Raw genomic sequence first — 21,770 nt, 5'->3', positions numbered from 1 at the left:
AAAAAACCTTCTGATTAAGTTATGGTAAAAGGTCTGTCTACGTTTTCACTTGTAAAGATGAAAGTTTCTGAGTTTCAGCAGAGAGGCATGCTATACTCTCTTTTGTATTTTGAATGTATTGTTAAGCCTGAGCAAATGTGCTGCACAACTTTGTAGGATCCCTAATTCACTGTCGCCTCCTTCTTCGTGTGCATGTTTCCATTCCCCGGATGATTGCAGGCTTCTGTGTTATAGTTTGACATGATCATGTGGAACTGTTGGCAGTAGAAAGTGTTATACTGAGAAGTCATGGAAGAAGCCAGTACTTTGTCTTCATGCATTATTGCTGACTGGAGAAAGACAGGTGTTTATCATACAGCAACCCTGTCCAGAGGCAAGCTCTGTTTCACAGTCTCTGTGTGAAACTGAATCCTAGTTTGAAATGTGCGTGACAAGATTTAACAGGTTTGCTATTTGCCCTGGGCAAAAATGTTGACCCCTGTCACAGGAAAAAAGGTTGTTTACAATAGAATTGTTTTTATCCCAAGGTGAAACAAGATATGTAGGGCTGATATCTGGTAAACACAGCAACCACTGATGTGAGCTAAGGGATAGTTATTTCAAAATACTCAATTATGTAAAAAATTAAAAAAGGCCCTTGGATATCAGGAATAACAGCAACTCTCTGCACCAGACCTGCACAATTTACAACCCAAGTATTGTGGCATGCATGGTGCTCAAACACCCCTTTTTTGCAATCCCTGGCAGGTAAGCATAAACATAAGGTTTAGCAAACCCTTACAAGAGAACCTCTAACCCTATAGATATTATTGGACTACAACTCCCACGATCCCTGACCACTGGCCATGCTGCTGGGGCTGCTGGGAGTTGGAAGACTAACAATACCTAAAGGGCCACCCCTGCCTTTGTGGGCTGTTATTGGTGGCACAACGGCTGCATCCAACTTTGTGAGTAACACCTCTATACACTGCATTCCCCTTCCTGAAATATACATATCTCTGTGTCAAGTGCATAAACAATATAAATCCTGCCACAGTAACCACAAAAGGAGACCCGTAAATTCTTCAAGGCTGAAGAGGACAGAATGATCAGCCATACTTTTTGAATCTATTGCTTTTGGAAAGAATCAATTCAGAAACTGGAACCTGAAGCAGGTTAGAGACATCTGACCGATCAGAGGAGCAGGCTCAGTACCTTGGGGGCTGATGTGGTCTCGGAAGCAGGCACAGGTTTGTGTGCTGGCAGAGTAGGTGAGGAGGCAACTGCAGGGTGCTTCATAGGCGGGAGGACTCTGGCTGCAAAGACAGATGGGAACCAATCCATGATGGTGGCAGATGAGTCAGTAAAAGACAAAAGCCCTCTTCAGGTGCTCACCTGAAAGCATGTGGGCTAAAAGTGGGCAGGGGACAAGTACATGTACCCAAGCACATCTCTGAACACAAACCAGAGGGAAAGTCAGAAAAGGGAGTCTTAATGTGTTTGGGTGAGCGTGCTTAGGCTCCTTGCGATCAAGAACCCAGCTAAGGCATGGAGAGGCTCATGGGGAGGATTCTAGGCCTGTTGGGTGAATGCATTTAGAATCTCCCTTCAGACTTCCCCTCTCAACATGGGTCTGAAGCAGAGCTGGTAAATGCAGGGACACTGGAGATGGATTTGCATATCCACCCCCACCCCCTTTTAGCCTGTATGCTTTCAGGGCCAGAAGTTGTAGACAGTCAGCGCATCTGACAAAGTGGAATTGGCCTACCTGGATTTTCTCACTTCGCTACTGTCACATAGTTGAAAACATCGAGACAGGGGTGGCAGCACACAGCCTACATGAGTTTCTGTTATTTCCGGTTGTTGTGGGCAAACTATTCACCCCATTCCTTTATACTTCAAAGCTGCAATGAGCCCTTAAGCTTGACTTTCAGCCCAGAGCCCAGAAGCATTAAGCAGCATCATTAAAACCATGTGCAGTTCTGGGGATCTGCAAAATTTGGCCAATTAAGTGCAGGCAAGTGTTCTGTGTCCTGTCCCACGCCAGTCTCAGGAAGGGTGATGGTGTATTGCTCCCAGTATGGTACTTCGGAATCTACTAACCCACTCACGAAAGGCAAGACTCAGCAGCTGAACTACAACTCCCATCAGCCCCAGTAAGTATGGCCACAGACAAGGGATGATGGGAGTTGTAGTTTAGCAACATCTGGAGGGCTAAAGGTTCTCCACACCTGCTCTAAGAGAAGGGCATGGATTCATCAAGCTTGGAGAAGTCAGTGCTCACCACTGCGAACAACTTTATGGACTGCAAGTGAGCAAAGGTGCCAATATTGTCATGGAGCGGGGGGTGGGGTGGGGTGGAGAGCACAACTCCTCCTCTTTGTCATTGAGATCCCTGGAGGGGTAACTGTAGGAAAATGCCCTGCTTTGGAGCTCTCACCTTGGTTGGGGTTGTTGAAATGGTTGTAATACTGAGAGACGTAGGTCATGATGCTGAGGCAGTCGGGGACCTTCATGGAGACCATGTCACTGGGATCCAGCAGGGCAGGGATCCCCAGCTCTTGCTCAGCCACCTCAAAGGCCTGCAAAGGCAACAAAGAGCAGACAATCAGGAAGCGGAAGCTGACTCTGAGAAAGAGGCAGGCACGCACCACTGGTGGAACAAAATAAGGGCAGAAGTCGCCAAGTAGAAACTTGCAGTACAGAAGGAACTAATAAGGAAGATGACACATATTGGGACTTAGGCCACTCATACCTCCTCTTTCCATTGGCATTGCTACCAGTCACAATGACTATGTTTTGCCTCCACTGTCAGATGCAGCATGCCTCTGAATGCCAGGGGATCACAAGTTGTCGGGGATAACAGGTTGGGAGAGTGTTGCTGTGCTCAGGTCTGCTTTCAGGCTTCCCATAGGCATCGGGTGCCAGAAGAGGTGGGCCTTTGGCCTGAACCAGCAGAACTTTTCCATTGTACACCTCCGAATTTCAGCAAGGGTCCAATGATCCTTTCCACCATTTTAGTTTAACACCCCCTCCCCCCCCACAAAAATTCTCTCTTTCTCTCTCTCTCTATATATATATTACTTACACACACACACACACACACACACACACACACACACACTTTAATTGGGGAGAAGTTAGTGGCAATAGAAGTGCCCCTGCCAGGGTATGGCAAAGTGAATTTCTCCAGTCATTAGCAATTGCTCGGGGACAGAGAATGAAGCAGAAGTAATAGAGATGATGACGCTATATTTGCTTCCAGCATGGCCCATTAGTCAGAATTTGGACTCTGACCAATTCTCAGCTGCACCACAGGACTTACTGGGCGACCTTGAGGCTCTCTCCCTCAGTTTGAGAATGTTGGCGCTTATCAAATATAAAGCATAAATCATATTGTGCGGAGTATATTTTATTTATTTGTTTGCTTAAAATTGCCTTTTCCCATTCCGCGCCCCCCCCCGAAATATGTGTTCAAAGTGGTTGCAATCAATATAAAACATAAGACAACAACACTGAACAAAACACTAGGAAGAGATGCATATTAAACAAATACCAGTCACACAGAAATGGGAGATCTGCCCACCCCAGTAGTAGGAACCTAGGAAGCCGTTTTATACTGAATCAGACCATTAGTCCCTCTAGCTCAGAATGGTCTATGCTCACAGGCATTGGCTCTCAAGGATTTCAGTCTCTCCTACTGCTACCTGGAGATACCAGGGATCAAACTTGAAAACTTCTGCTTGCAAAGCAAATGGTTCCATTTGGTCTTGGGATGGGAATTTAAACACGGTAAGAAAGCCTGGTACCATGACTTTAGCGCCAAGGGAAACATAAAGGCAAAACTTTGATAAAGGCACTCTTGACTAAATATGCCTGAACGTTTGTACGGTACATATGGTTTGCTCTGGCGTTTTCCAGAATGGAACCACAAAGGATTATGTCAGAACCAGCCCATCTCCAGCAGAAGTCTGCAATTACATCAACGCTTGTTTGCCCAGCTGAGATTATTATTTACACTTGCTTGGTATCGCTGGCAGGCTGCAAAGAGAAATCTAAGCACATTCCTCCACTGTCATGGCAAGTCCATCATGCTGGGCTGCATATTTGGGTCTGCAAGTTTGCTGTGCAAATGTGGAATCTCATATGCTACCCTGGAAATCTGAACTTGATTTCTTTTTTTAAGGAACAGAGTGGGGGGGGGGAGAGTTTCTAACAAATACAGTCTGGTTGCAACTAGTTTTATTCAGTCTGTTTGAATAAGGTTGGAGCTGTACACTGACCACATTCAGATGGCCATATCTCATCTTAATAAGTCACAGCCTCCTTTGGGAGGAATGGTGGCATATGACATTAATAAAAATAACAGAAAGAAAGAAAGAAAGAAAGAAAGAAAGAAAGAAAAAGAGAGAGAGAGAGAGAGAGAGAGAGAGAAAGGAAGGAAGGAAGGAAGGAAGGAAGGAAGGAAGGAAGGAGAGAGCCTTTGGGGCCTTTGCCCCATCCTTCACACAAGCAAGCAAACATGTCAGGGAGTCTTCAGTTTACGTCTAGTCAGCATCAGACTGTCTAGAGAGACAATGGAGTGCGCCTCCGAGGGTGAAACCAAACTGCTGTGTTAGCAGCACCAAAATGATCTTCCTGGGGCACAAACCTGGGCAGTGTGTATGGAAGTCCTGGACTGCCCAGGCAACAAAACCCCTCTCTTGGCCTCGCTGGTGTGGTCTAAAGGAAAGCAGAGCAATATGTTTGGTACCAGCTTGGCTGCAGGAGTTGCCAGGAGGAGGTGTAAAAGGCACCATCCAACCGTCTTGAGGACTCCAGATTTGTCTAGGGTTTACTCCTCAGTTTTTTCTTCTCCCAAAGATATCCCACAAGACAGCGGAGGTTTAGAATTAGAATTTTCCTCTTCCTAGATGGGCTGCCTTCCCAGGTTGCCAAGCCCCTTTTGCCCCTCACCAACTTAGTAATGTTCATTAAATTCCATGGCTCTACACTGATTAAAACTTAGCTAAAAGGTTTCATAATTCCAGCTTGTTCTGAAGCTATTAACCATAGTTTCCTAGTTCAGACAAAATGGGAAACTATAGCTAACAGTTTGTTTGTACAAGGAAGAAAGGATCCAAGAGTCTGTGTGTGCAGCCAAAAGTCTAATTCGTATTTCATCTTATTAAGCTGAGATAAAGTCATACAAACTTCCTAAGTGAACACATTCTTCCTTCTTTTCAGTACTGGCTGCTTTCAGTTTCATTTCTGCTCCTTTTCCTATACAAACCAATTCCCTTGCCAGGCTTATCTCTATCCCAGAAACATTAAGCAGCTCACGATCAAAAACTTTGGTCCACATGCCTTGCACGCATCCATTTAAACTTTACAGAAAACTGAAGGTCCAACACTTTCCAGAAGCAAAAGCTGGTAGTTACTGGACAAGGCAGTTGACATTCTTAAGATGAAAAGGGAACATCCTCATTTCTTTATATAGACTGAACATTTGGAATTTGCAAGCGAGTGAATTGCAGAACCTGGGTACTTAGAAGAACACAAAAACAGGAGCACACAAGATCATCCTGGTGGGCACAGTAGATGATCTTTTGGGTGATTCTATATTTATTATTAATTAATAACTATTTATATTTATTTATACTTCACTATCTTCACTTGCTGGATATCAACATATTTATATTTAGGTGGGAAGAGATAAGAGGGATAATCCCCTCTGTACTTCAAGAAGTGAATGCAGCCATCAGAAACACAATCATGCAGCCAGGGTTGGAAACAGTTGCCAAAATATCTGAGTGCCAGCATCGTATTTTCTAGACACCTGGGCAACCAGGTACCTGGGATTTTTTTCAAACCCTGCTGTAAGCCAGAATGGTGTCAGAATTAAGTGAAGTAATCAAGAGGGAAGACAGAGGCGGGGACTCACCAAGCGGTTGTTCTCGTATACATTGTCCTTGGAAAGCGAATTAAAGTCCCTGAAAGAAAAAAAAAATAATAAATAAAGGAGGTGTTACAAGAGGAACAGGAAGCACAGTTCAATCTATACCAGATCACACATGAGATTTGAGAGGCAGCATCTCTGGGTAACCATTAGTATAGAGACACTTCAAAGCACACTTTTCAAACCACAGAATCTTTGTAGTGTAATTGTCCTTGATGTTACAGGCAGGAAAAGAAAGCTTCCGACTACGGCATTTTACAAAACACAAAGGCAGGAAATGCAGGCCGTAGAACCTCGATTTTAGGGCGACCAAAGATAAAAAGTGAGCTTTGGTTCTTATTATTATTTTCAAAAGAAAACCAACACTTCCACTGCTGCTCCACAAAGGTAGTTCTACACCAATATGTTCTTAGCCAGTGCACGTATGACATTTCAGTCTATCCAAATAGGAATATACCATCATGTGGACTGCTTCACACATGACATTTCCCCTAGCAGAGGGCTGCTATACGTCCGGAATTTTCTGGACATATCTGGGATTTGTCTTTTGGAAATAGCATCTGGGCACAATTTCCCAGGGAAATGTCAGGGAAAACCCAGGCGTATGGCAACCCATGTCAGAAGTGTTGGGTTTTTGGCAAATTTCCTTTAAAAAACAGCTCAAAAACGTCAATTTGGACAGCTCAAAAACGTCAATTTGGGGGGGGGGGGGAGAGATTTTGGCCAAAACAACAACAACAAAAAAAACCTTTGCCAAAAAAACTCAACAACTTTTGTGTCTGGATTTTCACTTTCTGAACTATGGCAACTCTACCCTAGCGTCCTGTGGTTGAAGAAAAACTTTGTGTACACCAATGAACAGCATCATAAGGGGAGGCTGTGGTTTGCCACACTGTGAAGTAAGTTAGTGCTTCCACCTAAAGGAGGTGGGGTGTAAGACCATTACATCCAGAGTCTAAAACTACCCAGTGGCACTTAATTGCTAATGGTGTGGACGCTTGTTCAGCAAAAGAGGTAACATTTGCCAAGATTTCCAGTACCTTTCGCAAAGGAGGAAACTTAACAAGCTAGGGCATGATCTGCAAATGTCTGAGTTGTTGCACATCCACCATAACAGCAACCATGATTGGTTATGATGGCACCATCTGCCCAATGATCTCAGCAATTGTGTGTGTATTTTAAACCCTTAATTAGGCATCTCCATGCTCCTGAGATGAAGTCAAAGATCATAGAATTGTAGGGCTGGAAGGGACCCAGAGCGTCATCTAGTCCAACCCCCTGCTGCTTCATGTGCAGGAAAACAAGCACTTTGGTTAAGGATAAGGCTAAGCTCCCTTTCTTCACATGGATGCATTTCAACAGTTGCACAAGGATTTTATTTTTAATTTAGTCTGTTCTCCTGCTACCCTAAAGAGTTTTAGCACTTACAATCTATGCAATATGTCCTGTGTTAAGGATAACAAAATCTAACTTTGACTGAAATCTTATGAATACTTTCTCAGGAACTCCATATGGCTAACTTCCTGAACAAACATATGTAGGCCTGGTCTATGCATGTCTTTCTTTTCCTGTTATTCATGTTACTTATAAAAACTGAAAAGTAAGAAGAGTTTCAATTTGTGGGCCCTTCCTAGCAATGTTCCTCACACAAAACACAGAGCGAACCTTGCCATCTTACTGGCATACTGCTGAGCGAGTGCCCTCAAGAGAAAAAAAGGTGTATTTCTGTATGCATGTCCCGGAAATCAGAGGGACCTGAGAATATAGAAATAAAATTCATTCATGCCATTCCGGCATTAGAGTGAACGTTGCTTTTTATGCACCACCCAGTATCATTACTGCATCTGTTTCAGAGATGCCCATTTCAGGCCCCAAAAAGTTTGATCTTCAAATCAGCCTAAGCAAACCTAGCTAGCACGGTGTGGGTATTCCCATTACTGAGGTGACCTCAGAGAAGAACCTTCTGGCCACTGACTAACTACTAGATCCTTCAGGGCAAGATGGAATATAAGGCACTCCTGTTCTGCATGAGCTTTCCTTGAGCAACGTAAGCTTGCTGAGCAATAGTGAAAGAGGGAGGGAGGAATGAAGGAAAAGATGCAGCTGAGAGCAGCAGCTCAGAAACATGGTGTGAAATGTGCTAGTTATAGCCGGAGTCGAGGAAGTTCACAACTGGATAATCAAAGACACGTGAAGCTAAACGTTCATTTTTCTCCAAGAGGACAAAACACTTTTTTTCTCATCCAAGCAAGGTTCGTGCATTTCCCAGCAAGGCCTCCTAGCAGTACTGCTTTTAAGCTCATCCATCCAATGGAGACTCAACTGCAGGAACTACTCACTAAGAAAGGATGGGATTTCAGCACAGATACAGCCAGGAGGGGCTCGGCTCAAAGCTGGAGCCTGTTTAGGCAACGCAGAGGCAAAAGTGGGTCATATGATATTGCAAACTTCTCTCTCTGTGCAACTAATAATCTTAGAAACCTACTTTGAGAGGTGAGGGGAGCTGATGGGCCTTAATCCCTATCCCGTACCACAGATGCTGATTTCTCTATATCCATCTTGCCCCCAGGTTGGCAGCACAGAGAGCCAGGCAGCGCCTCTCAGGAGCCAGGTTTAGCCCAGGGCCTCTAGCTGCTAACTCTAAAGCAGCAGGGATTTCTCTTTGTGATTTATTTGTTAATCTCAATATGAAACACCTCCTCTGTCATCATCTCACATACAAAAAAATAAAGCACGGGAATTATATGCAGCCAGGACACAACATTGACTAGCTGCTTGTATATAAAAGGTGTCTTAATGCTTGGCATGTACAGAGGCACCACAGCCCAGAGAAAACTTCACTGAGCCCAAGGATGGTATTAATACTGATACAGGAGAGAGAGAGAGCTCATTGGTCAAATTGAACCAACATGCAACTCACTGGCCCAGGGTTTGAAAAGCTGTGTCTGATCCCAGGCTCCTCTGGTTCATTGTGTAGTCAGAAAAAGGCGCGACTACCCTGAAAACAAAAGGGCAAGGCTTATTCCAGGTGCGAGTGAATGACAAGGAACATATGGGTTGCCACACATCACCTTCACTGAATGGCCACAATGAACAGAGAAGGTGGAGGGGTCTATCATCCTCTTCCTCAACCCATATCTAGTTCACCACCAATGATGTATACAAAGGCAGTTTCAGTGCCCCCTACAAATAGAGCTGTGTGTATTCCACAATGGTGCGCAGGGAAGGGGGAAATAACATAATTCAGCTTCTTTGGTGCCTATACTTAAAAAAAAAATCAAGTTCCTAGTCCTTAAAATTGTGAAGATATGCTTAAAAGCACGTTGACAACCCCTGATGAAATCTCAGGTCAAAATGACTGCAAGATTTCACATGGCCAATAGGCAGAACATTCCTCCCCTATAACTAGTGCAAGCTGAATAAGTCAGTAAACATACAGACTAAATTATGCAAAATAAGAATTTAAAAGTATTCTATTCAAGTCACAGAAATCTTTCCTTAGTGGAGTTTTGATTTATTTGGTGGTAGCGCAGCTGGGATAGCTCAGTCAGTAAAGCATGAGGCTCCTAATCGCAGGGTTGTGGATTCAAGCCCCACTTTGGACAAAAGATTCCGGCATTGAATGGGGGTTGAGCTAGATGATCCTCACCGTCCCTTCCAACTCAACAATTCTATTACTTTTTACCACACAAAGCCCTGATCATATGGTCTGTGTATGCTGTGGCAATGATTAATAGCACAGCTGCATGTGAGCATTCAGGGCTTTTATAGAATTCACTGTGGTCTAAGCAGATTCTTTGAGTTCTCCAAGGCCTCAGCTGAAACAGCCAGTCCATGTGGAGGACCTTGCAACCACAGCCAGAACCCATTAATATGAAGGGAAGGAGAGAGGGTCTGCTTTTGATCTGTTCGAGTGGTTCTTTCCACTCTTAGATCCCCTGCTTCCAAATCAAGGCATACTAAAGTGGTTAAAATGATTCAACACTCCCCTTAGATGCTGCTTCGAAAATCCTTTCTTAACGTGCCATGTCCTTGTAAGGTCCTATGTGTCAAGTCTGCAGTATAGTTCACTAAACTGAGAAGTGCTTAGTTAGACCATCTGCTAGAAAAGAGATTTATGTCCTGGATATTTAGCAGCAACGACTTCTGCTTAATGGGATAGGAAAGCTGTTTGGAGGAGAAATTTGCCACTGCTGAATGTAGCTCTTCTGACCCACTTGTTCAGATGCTGGCTTAGGCCACATGCTCTTTAAACAACTGCTTTTTGGACCCTTAACAGCTGCCACACACATCTAAAAAGTGTATGAATTGTTCACTTTTCTCATGCCTGTCTGTCATCACATGTCAATGTCACACAGTACTGAATGGAGACCCTTGGCAAGAACTTCTCCACCTGTGAAGATAGAACAATGTCCTAGCAACAAACCCTTGTCTCCTACAGGTTGTGGATTTACTCTCTCGCATGTGGTGTGGACCTGTGCTAAACCAAAGCTGATTTAATTAGCAGCTAACCTTCTGTGTCTACACTGAAAACATCTCAGAATTAAAGTAGAAATCACCAAGATAATGTGCTAGCACAATTCAGTCTCCATTCTGAAGAGTAGCAAATGTTCTCATAAAAAAGGGCCAATCATGATGATGATAATATAACACACATATAAGAAGGAAATATTTATTTTAAAAATTACGTTCTGCTTTTCTTCTGTTATGGAATCCAATGCAGGGTACATAAGGTGCCTATCCAGACAATTGCCTAGACTTTCTTAGACTTCAGCAAGTCTCATGCACTTTCAGGTCACACCTTGGCACCATTTACATACATTACCACAACGAATTATCCTTATGGCTTTGTAAGGTAGGCCAGTATTCTTGATTCCAAATAGCAGAGAGGGAAGGGTCTGAAGCTGAGAGACTACTGGCTTGTGTAAGGCCGCCTTGCAAGAAAATCAAAACCAGAGACTTCACATGTTTCTGGAAAATCTACCCCAGCAATCTGTCTCCTGCAGAGGTCAGTAAAATGCCCTAGGAACCTTTGAGGCAGAGCATGATGAAAACGAACCTACTGTCCATTACTGTTGCCATCAGTAGCCCTGTTCTGCCACCAAAGGAGGTGTGGCTAACAGTAAAAAGACCTTCTTGGTAACTACTCAATTGCTGAATTCTCTCTCCCAAAAGTTCAGTTGGCCCTTTTGTTCATAGTTTCCCAGTTGTCAGACAAGACTTCTTTAAAAATAATGATGGTCAAGTTTTTAATGAGTTTTAACTGTATGTTAAATTTGTTTTTATAACATTTTTACTATTTTCAATTTCTATCATATCTAGACTGTGTTTTTGTTTGTTCCAAACTACCATAAGGGTCCTAATTCAAGATTTTTTTTAAAAAAAATGCCATCCCCTGTCTGCAGCAGGGCCCTCTAGATACTGCTGGACTCCAGCTCCCTCAGCCCCAGGCAGCATGGCCAATGGTCAGGGACCATGGGGCTCATAGTCCAGCAACATCTGGAAGGTCATGTTTCCCAGTTCTCACCTACATGGTTATTTGAAATGCTAGTTAATTTTTAAAACTTTTATTTTAAATTAAAATCTTTGCCAAGTAAGACTTGAATTTGAACACTCTCAAAGCTCTACATAAGGAAGTTTCCTCTTGAAACGACACCAATTTTTCTCCCCAGGCACTTAATCAGATCATAAGGAAGCAGCAACCAGATGCAACCGTCCATTGTAATACAAGCACAGAAGTCACTGAAGGACACAAACTAGGTCACATTCATCAATCTCTTGCTTTTGTCTCTGGGTGTTATTCTCCGGTGCTGCAATTCACAAGTCATGTTTATAAATAGTAATATGGAAGGAAGCAGCACATTGTCTGAGACAATGCAGGAAGCTTTCAAAATGAGATTAGAAGGTGAAGTATTAATTACTACACTAAATGGCAACGATAATACTGAATTGTCAGGAGAAGTTGGCACTATCACATATTAAAGGCAATCTGTCTCTCTTTCAAGAAAAAGGCTCAACCAGTTTGCAACAACCAGGTGTGTGATAAAGAAACCCCACAGTGTACTGGGTTAGATAAGGAAGCTGAACCGATCAAAGGTTGCACATGAAAGGTTGCATTCAGATTTTAAGACGGCACCACCAGCACCCCAATAATCAGATGCCTCTCTTTTGGCTGGAAAGCTCCTCTATGATTTCAGAGCAGCTAAACCAATGGCAGTCTGAGGCCACCACTCCCATCAGAGCAGCCCAAACAAAGAGGAGCCCCATTATCAGGTTCAATCTGCTCCCTCCAAGTCCTCTTTGATAAGGATGTTTTCAACCGCCTAACTAGACCCCAGACTTCAGAAAAACAGTCTACAACCTCTCTTCCTTGATATGGATTGAGGACTTCATCTGGTATTCCTTTATATATGGGCCTAGTTTGCACGTAAAACTAAGCCAAACTATGGCTTAGCACGAATGATCAAATATGCAAGTCCCTCCCAGCCTAACTGCAGCCATAGTGCTCCTTTCCCAGCCCTAATACACTACCCATAGTTAAGTCATGGTTTACATTAGTGTCCCCTCCAGACTCAGGTTTATGGTTTGTCTCCCGCTCTCAAAAAAGAGAGACTTTGGTTACAACGCACGGTGCCTCTGCAGCAAGACCGAACCATGAGACCGGGTTCAAGCATAACACCATGGCTTTGCTCGCTATAGTACAGCAGCCGCCGCTATGATCTTTGGTCTAGAACTTCTACGTCTGCTTGTTCAGGCTAAACCATGGTTACACACAACCTGGGTCATGAGATCACCTTTAGGCAGATTAATTACTCCCACATTTTAACTACCCTAATCTCTATATACATCTATGGGTGATCAAAGAAGGATTAAAAGGGCGGACTCTCCTTCCAGCCTCTTCTAGGCTCCCATTTTTGAGGCGAGGCCCTAATTTGTACTGGCAACTGTAATGAGCAAAGGACAGAAGTCACTCAGGATCAATGAATATGGAGCAGAAGGGTGTGCGCTTGAGTGCATGTTTCCGTTGACAAGGCTTCCCCTCCTACCTGCCAGGTGTGGCAACCTGGGCTCCCTCTCCTCTCTCCTAAAGCGTCTAAATCCCACTCGAGGGCTACCCCACATCTACCCCATGGCCAGGGGGCTTCCTTCCTTCCTTCTCTACGGCTTGTTCCTCCCCTGCCCTCTTTTCAAATCTCCATTCCGCAGCCGCAGAGGAGTCGTTCCCCGGGCGGGCTGCTTGCCCAGGCGAGAGCGCGGCTGCCGGGCCTAGTCCCGGAGGGGGGCGCGGTGAGGTGGGGTCGGGGGTCTGAGGCGCTCGCCCGGTACTCACAGCAAATCTGGCCGGTTCCTATGGAGGATGGCGCAAAAGGCCAGGCCGTCCCGGAAGGAGCTGCTGAGGTCTCGGATCTCCACGCCCGGGTAGCCCTCGCACTGGCGGCGGCACCAGGCCTGCAAGGCGCTGCGGGGCCCCGACATCGGGGCGGGCGACGAGCCGAGCAGCGGGGCGCGGGTCCAGGCTCAGGGAGCCGCCGCCGCCGCCGCCCTGGCCCGGCCGAGGGACATGGATGGGGCGGAGAGGCAGGCGCGCCAGGCTGGCTGGGCGCGCCTTGGTTGGATGCGGGCGGCTCCTGCGCGGCTCGAGGCGGGTCTGTGCCTCCCAGCCCGGCGCGGCTCCTTTGCCCCGTGCTTGGGCGGGGAGGCTGAGCTCCGGGGCCCGCGCTCAGGTTCCCTCTGCCGGCTCCCGGCTCGCCTCCTACCCCCGGGGGGCGCCTCCTTCCTCTCTCGCCCAGCCACACCGCCGGGCTCTGCTCAGACCTGTCTCTGCCGCTGCTTCTCCGCCCATGAGGATGATGATGATGATGATCCCCGCGCCGACCCCACCGGAGCGGTTACTCATGGAGCGGCCCCGGGAGAGAAGCCCGTCTGGGCCGCGAGCTGGCGGGCGAAGGGAGGTGCGGCGCGGCCGCCGGGCTGGAGAGGAGCAGGAGGGCATGCCTTGCTCCCCGGCAGCCGAGAGGGGACGGACTCCGGCAGCGGAGCGCGCTGGCTGGAGATGCGGCAGTTTATTTTTAGGAACACCAAATGGAGCTTCCATGGGCAGAGGCAGCGGGCCGCTCAGCGCCAGCTGCATCCGCGGGAAACGGGTCTGTGAGCTTCCCGGAAGCACCGAAGTGGCTTCTGTGGAAAGCGGAATATTTGGGCTAGAGATGGGAGGGCAACCTTTGGTCCACCAGGTGTTGCTGTACTACAACTCCCAATACTCACCCCCCGACCATCGGCCTCTGTTGGCTCGGGCTGGTGGGAGTTTTGAGTCCCCACTTTCGGGGCTAGATGGGATTTTGGTCTGCGCCATCATACAAGACCAGGCATACAAGCAAGAGTTTGGTGCTGAAGGATTGGTAGTTGCGGCAGGGAAGGCCTGAGCGCTGGAGAGTTCAGCGGTCCTCCTGGGAATGCCAGACCAAACTCAAATCTGTAATCTCAGGTCCCAGACACAGAAGGAGTCCTGTAGGCTAAGCTGATTTTCTGTAAAATGGTGACTGCCTAAGGCCATACATAGGTTACCTGTTACTGAAATGCCCCCAAATTAAGCTGAAATAATACTAAATCCTGCCCACTTTTTTCCTTACAGAGTCATTAGGGTAAGGTTACAAGATTTTTTTCAATGAATCCAGGGACACTTTTCAACTTCAATGGATTGTATGGGGACTGTCCCCATGAAACAGGGACATCTGGTAACCTTACACTAGGGGGAAATGTGCAGGTATAAAAGGTAAAGGTACCCCTGCCCGTACGGGCCAGTCTTGACAGACTCTGGGGTTGTGCGCCCATCTCACTTAAGAGGCCAGGGGCCAGCGCTGTCCGGAGACACTTCCGGGTCACGTGGCCAGCGTGACATCGCTGCTCTGGCGAGCCAGCGCAGCACACGGAAACGGCGTTTACCTTCCCGCTGGTAAGCGGTCCCTATTTATCTACTTGCACCCGGAGGTGCTTTCGAACTGCTAGGTTGGCAGGCGCTGGGACCGAGCAGCGGGAGCGCACCCCGCCGCAGGGATTCGAACCGCCGACCTTTCGATTGGCAAGCCCTAGGCGCTGAGGCTTTAACCCACAGCGCCACCTGCGTCCCTACTATCTACTATTCACAGCTCTAGGGTTCTGGCCAACCAGTGCAGATGTTTTGGGGAAAATCCAGCCTAGATAGTTGCACCTAATTCCCTTTGCAATCAGTGGGATTTAAGCAGGTCATCATAACTATTTTTTTCACATGGATTCTCATGGGACATAAGGGCAACTAGTTTAGTTAGTCTGGATTTAACTCAAAGACTTGTAAGCATATTGGACCACTTAATTTCAGGTTGTCATTTCACATTAATTTACAACACAGATACTACCTGCCTGGCACATATTATTGTTGCAGAGTCTGGAAAACCTTCCTTTGTTAGGAAGACGATTTGTTAATGGTCCAGGTTGGCCATGGGGGAAATCTCTCTGGGAGAACTACCGGAATTATCAGGAAATGGTTTCTGGATGCAGAGATCTCTCAGAAATATTTGGGGCTGAAAAAGCCATCAGTGTGTGTCAGAAGAAGAAAGTACCATAAGTTAAACCATTGTCTCTTGCTTCCCTTGGGCAGGTAGCGCTAATAATGGTTGCAGAGAGACAATGAGAGAGAGAGAGAGAGAGAGAGAGAGAGAGGAGTTGTGCCCTGGAGGCACCCAGTGAGTTGCAAGGTGCATCCCTCTGGAGTGCCTGTGCCCCCAGATATGTTCTACCTGTATAATGGTAAATAAGCAAAATATTGCAGAAACACAGTTTCCAGTTCTCCACTCACACACATACCCCAAACGAAACCGAACTCTGGCAGTGCTGCTTTTTTAACTACTCACAGTTCAGGGAAGTGAGGAGCATGTGACTTCTAAAAAGTTGCTGAGAATTGCCTGGCCTCTAGAGCTGAGCTAAATCAGATTGAGCATTACTGCAGAAAAAAGGTACAAGTGTGAAGGAAGAAAAGGAGTCACAAGTGCCATGTGTGAAGCCTTTGGCCACTTTCAGACTCTGGTTATTTTGCAGGAGGGATTCAAGTACAAGCTGGAAATTTAGGTCTGTGCAATTTAAGTAGCTTAAAGTGCTCTGTTGCCCTTGCACAACAAATTCACTTTAAAAAACAGACATCAGACTTCTTGTGGTTAGGGAAGTGTGCCCTTTGTGGTCTGCATGCAGTCTAGGGCTGCCCAGTGCATGATATGTCTGCACAATGCTATACCAACCTGCGGGGCATTTCTTTTCAAACTGCACTGAAGAGCCAAGCTGGTCTGTACCAGCCCAACCTGCCTGGCAACCATAGCATGAGCTTTCCAGCCACCAGTGGGGAAAGGGGGTGGCTGTAGTAGTGCAATACAACTCCATTCCACTCTCACCTGATAATCCAGTTTTTCAATGAAATAGTCAAGTCAGCATTCCACAACTTAGTCCTCAATGTGCTCTTTTTGTCGTCGTCCCCTTTTGTATTTTTAAAATCTGCAAACCTTGGGGTTTCCCCCAACCTCCAGCAAGTGTATGTGTGGTGCCGTTGCCTTTTTGCCTATATAAGCCAAGAATGGAGAACCTCTGGCCTGGGAGCCAAATGAAGACTTCCAAGGCTCTCTCTGCCCCTTGGAACTCTCCCCAGGCCACATCCATCACTGATCTTGCTTCAGAGGATAGAATGAATATCTGACCCAGTTTCTCAGGGAAGGCTCTAATAGAGGAGGCAAGGGAGCGGGGACCCATTCATTGATTCTTACACTAGTTGGTTGTCCCCAAAATGATGCAGCAAATAAACTTTAGCCTGATGGCTCAGGCTAAAGTTTTCAAAATTCTAACTCCAACCCTCCCATTAACACTCAAGACAGTTACCTCACTAGAACATGCAGAGTTTGTACTGCCTGTTTTTTGATCATTTGAATGCATCTGAAAGACAGAATTTTAGCATCGAAAGGAAGGCCGTATTTAGCATATATTGCTTTTTGTTTGTGGCTTTGGACCCCCTGATGAAAAACCAGGACTCTTCTAAACAACTATATAAATCTACAGAAATCACATACATTTTGGCATTAGTGAGTTCCAGTTGGCATCTTTCAAAACGTCATTGCCCATCCTCTATGGGAATGAAAGAGAAGGAGATTTTGGTCCCACGCTGTGACACTAATGAATGTGCATATTGTTACATGTTCCCCGCTGCCAAGCGTTGAGAAGTTCCAGGGACAGCACAACAGAATTAGTTTCTTTTGAATGAGAGAGCACAGGACTATTGTGGCAATTTTTTTTTGTAATATTTGCTTTTAAAACAGATAGGCAAGCCAAGCATAGTGGAGGTGAGAGCTACTAATCCTTCAGGAACTCTACAAAAGGTGCAACTGTACACCAAGGATGTTTCAGCCAAATCAACACATACTCTGCCTCTGAAATTCATACTGCAGAACTGGCTCTAAACCATTTCACCTTCTCAGTATCTGCTGGGAGTATTCCATTCCAAGGGCTGGAGAGGGAGACCCAGCTATTAAGGAGCATTAGCATTCTTGTGATCAAAAGTCACTAGCCATTCATTCAGAATTAACAAAACCAGGCATAAACTAAACAATATTGTGTAAACCTCTGGAGGGCTAAGGTTCTCCACACTGAATTAAGCTAAGGAATATGTGACTGAAAGAACCACATATTTATCTATTGCTTGCCCATTTCCTCCCAACATTTCCTCAGTTTCCCTGCGTCTATTTTAGATTGTAAGCCCTTTGGGGCAGAAACCTGTCATACATGGTTCTTTTTAAAAGCACCATACATATTGCTAGGTAAAATGATGATGATGTGGTGAGAAAGGAATAATTGAAAACAGTAACAATACCGTTTGTTTCCCCCCACAAGTTTGATATTCTGCTTGACGGTAATAAAACCTCAAATAACATAATATTGGATCAGTTGTTTGGGAAAGCAAACACGGCTAGTCCAAGTCGTCTCCCAAGAAACACATGCAAAAACTGGTCAGACCAGGGGAACTGGAATGAGGAGCTAAGCAAGGTAGGTGTGGAAGGGTGTGTCCTGCATCCAAGCAGAGCCGTGACTTCACCTTTACAGGTACACAAGAGGATTTGGGGCTCTTAACAGCCAGTCACCTGGCAGCGGTGCCCTGAACCAGCCCTGCTGCAAGGAGCTATGGAAAACAGCGGCATTTTCAGACCAGCGGATACAATGAGTTCTTTGTGGTCTCCAAAGCCGAAAGGGCAGGAGTAGGCGAGCAGAAAGGCTGGAGGCCAAGCAATTCGGAATATGACGTGCTCCTTCCAGAGATAGCTGCAGATACTATGGCCTTAGCTAAGCCAGAAAAGATCCCCTTTGCTGCAGTCACCAGACTGCCCCCCTTTACATGTTTTCAAACAGTTTTGTGGCTTCCTTGATCCAGGTAACGAGGTTTACATGTCTCAAACTCTTCACAGAGGGTCCTTTCTTCTCGTTCTCTATGCTGCTCTTAACCTGAGAACAGAACACTCCTGAGGAGAACCTTTATTTCCAGCCAACTTACTTGTTCTACACTCTATTGTTATAAATAAGGGACTCAGCAGCCACATAAGACGATCTGTGGGATTTAAGAATGGTTTACTTTAAAAGCAAAAGTATTTATTTTTCATTTGACTGCAAGCAAGAGGAGAGATAGCTTCTTTGCTGTTGGCTCTTTTTTCTTCAGTTGGATTCCTGTGAGGGATTAAAAATTAGAGAAACAGTGCTTTAATTAAGAGTCCTGCATGGCAGGGGGCTCGACTAGATGACCCTCAGGAATCCCAACTTCAAAAGTTATGAAGTGATTGCTGAAAGCAAACTGGGCCTACGGTGTTTAGCTAATTATCACTGAGACTGCTGGGAGAAGCACTGTTAAGTTGTCCCATGTTACAGAGGCCAGACTAACCTCACAGGTCCCATGTTGTGAAAACCTTCTTCCAGCAGAGATTCGATAGGCATCCTCACTTGTGACTTTCAAGCATCTCTTGAACACTTTTTAATGCCAATGGGTCTATGCGGAATTTTAAAACTGATTGTTTTGTATTGTTTTTAAGGGTGCTTTACATCTTAAGTATTGCTGTATACCTGTTGTTCTATATCGCCCGGAAAAATAAAACACAATGCTAAATGTGCAACAAATAAATAAATGAACTTCGTACAGCGTGTCTTGTTCAGAGTTGCTTCGGTATGTGCATGCAATTTTAGCATGCCAGGGATCAGGTGTCTGAACAGGCACCATGCTAGCATGTTAATACCGGACGCAGAGTTGGCCAATGGTCCCATTTAAAATATGAAGCCAGGAGCAGTGTGGCATGGCGTGGAGATAAGTGCTTCTTCCTGATCTGGTATCATGGTTGCTCTGCAGCGCCTCTTCGTCCCCGCCCCCCTTTGCGTCACCTCTTGCTGACACGAGAGGTCTTGAAGAGCTCGTCGCTATTTAGTCATACTTTTGGTTGATTGATTTTGGAGATTTTTTTTTTAATGGACTAACACCTTTGCTTTTTACACCTCACTCCAAAATCTCATGATCTGATCTGACAAGAGTGTTTTACCTACCCAACGGCTACCAACTTTCAGAATCTATAACAGCAGCCGAGCCTGGAGAGGAGAAGCAACAACAATGTTGCTCCACAAAGGCTTCACCAGCATTTCAACAATTGGACTCTGTTGATGTGGCTGCGTGCTCCAAATTCCTTTTGCCTTCTGTCGGTGCCAGGCACAGACTCTTGACGGAGCCCAGCCTTCCTCTCGCAGCAAAGAGCAACTGGCCTGATTTCTTTCCAGGAGGTCAACTGTGGTGAGTGGAGTGAATCTCTCCTAACCTTTAGCGGCTTGTGGGGGGATCACAGTGGCTTAAGTGTGCAACGCATGACATAAGCCATTCCCTACTAAATTCCCGGGAATGCGTAACAGGTGCAAGATTCACAAGTTCCATATTTAAGCCCCAAGCAAGGGCTGCTTTGTGTATTTTTTTTATCACACATGTTGAAAACGCAACACGTAGAAGAAAGGATCATTAGGAAAGGAACTGAAAAACTGCCAATTCCGTAAAGGCATTATAAAAATCTATGATGCAACTGCTCTTGGAATACTGGGTAGAGTTCTGGTCGCCTCACCTCAGAAAGAAAAAGGAAATTCACACCCACCAGAGGTTGTGATTGCCACTTCAATGGCATTAGAAAACTGCTCCACTTCCCAGTGGGGAGAAGTTGTGGTGGACCGCGTGGTCACCCACTCCCCACCAGGGGTGGGGGAATTTGTCCCCCATTGCCTGGGGGATCCCAGCCGTGTCAGAGCCTGGCCAGCCAATCCGCTGACTGGGGGGCATGGCCAGGGCCGTTTAAAGGAACGAGCCGGAGGACTTCCTCTTGGCTCGCTTCCTCAATCACCCGCCCTCCCTCCCTATTTGCAGGTTAGGCACTGGCCTTGCTATGGACTTCGGTTGGTCGCCTTGGTTGTCCGAGGGGCCTGGTAGGAATTTTTCCACTTGGCAAATTGGCACTGGCCATTTGGTTTTCGCCTACCTCGTACCAATCGTCACAACTTTGTTAGGGTTGCGGTTAGGCATTGTTTGACCTTGTGTGGGGGAGGGGAGGTGTGACCATCACCCGCCCCTCCATGCTTAAGAATATTCCGTTAAAGGAATCCGGGGGTGTTCATCTTGTCCGAAGCCTGGTCAGGGGCTAGGGCCTTGACATGACCCCGATGGGAACACCCGGGGGAGCTTGAGTTGGTTTGCATCAACAGGACTCCCCCTACCGGTGGCTTACCCTTTCTGGACTTCCTGCACAGAGGGCAGGAGTCAGATATAGTTGGGTCCAATCAATGCCCAAATCAATACCGCTCACATTCTGTAACTCAATAAAGTTGTGGCCAAATTTACCCAATAACATAAACCTAATATCTGTGTCCTTGTGTGAGTTATTTTCCAACAAGGGGGTGGCTGTGGGGTCTCGACATGCAAGAGGATTAGACATTCATGGAGGATGGGCTATCAATAGCTACATTCTCCCTCCACTGTGAGAAACAGTATGTCTCTGAATGTGTTGCTGGGAATCACGGGTGGGGAGGGTGCTGTTCTGCTCAGGTTCAGATTGCAGAATTCCCATGGGCATTGGGCTGGCTACTGTGAGAACAAGATGCAGGACTAGACAGGCCTCTGGCCTGATCCAGCAGGGCTCTTCTGATGCATGATGAATATGGGTTATGTCACAATAGGCTGCAACTCTTTGTAGCATGCGAGTCTCCCAGAACAAATATTTCTGCCTCTTTTGTCTCACATGGCTCTAGCCATTCTGAAATGGTAATATATGTGTATGTAGTCCTATTCCCTCTGTCATCATGAGGGTATGTGCATGACTACAGCCAACTGTTACATTGGCTTTTCTCTTTTCTCTCTTTTTTTTTCCTTTGGAAAGCTCACTATGACAAAGTTGGAGAACCAGTTTGTTAACAGTCCTGCAAACTACATAAGCTTCTGACACCCATTCATATAAACAGATCTTCCCAGACTAATGAACAGGACCTTCAGTCAAGAGTCATCATACATTGCAAATACGTACATCAACCACCCATTAATACCATTTAGGCTTATGCAGAACGCTAGAAGGTTTAAGTCTTCTCTGACTGTACAAAGTTGCTGCATGCATTCCAAATAAATATCACACAGCAGCAAGAAGCAGTTATATGAAATGTGTTCAGCAAAGTTGTGAAATACAGAGTTTGCAGGACTCTGGTTTTATATGGCTCTGATATCTCCCTCCATTTTGGAGGTGAGCAAACAGTACAAGGAAACCCTCAACAGGAGGCAGAAACTAGAAAC

The 21,770-nt window shown here is 45.9% G+C and overlaps 1 protein-coding gene across 2 annotated transcripts in view; it reads right to left on the bottom strand.

Moving 5' to 3' along the window:
• Positions 1 to 13,955, bottom strand: part of MICALL1 (MICAL like 1) — a 32,147-nt gene extending 18,192 nt beyond the window's left edge. The window contains exons 1-4 of one of the 2 annotated variants that reach the window (XM_079992340.1): positions 13,248 to 13,955; positions 5,903 to 5,951; positions 2,420 to 2,561; positions 1,195 to 1,295 (exon numbers count right to left, since the gene is read on the bottom strand). In XM_079992340.1, coding sequence (XP_079848466.1) covers positions 1,195 to 1,295; positions 2,420 to 2,561; positions 5,903 to 5,951; positions 13,248 to 13,393 — 438 coding nt within the window. In that variant the 5' untranslated portion in view covers positions 13,394 to 13,955. The remainder of the gene's footprint in view (positions 1 to 1,194; positions 1,296 to 2,419; positions 2,562 to 5,902; positions 5,952 to 13,247) is intronic. The other variant, XM_079992341.1, reaches the window with a different exon arrangement.
• Positions 13,956 to 21,770: the final 7,815 nt, after the last annotated feature.

Source organism: Podarcis cretensis (assembly GCF_951804945.1).
Source record: "Podarcis cretensis genome assembly, chromosome: 10".
Taxonomy (NCBI): Eukaryota; Metazoa; Chordata; class Lepidosauria; order Squamata; family Lacertidae; genus Podarcis; species Podarcis cretensis.
Note: the sequence above shows the minus strand (reverse complement) of the source record. Positions and strands in the feature narration are given on the sequence as shown.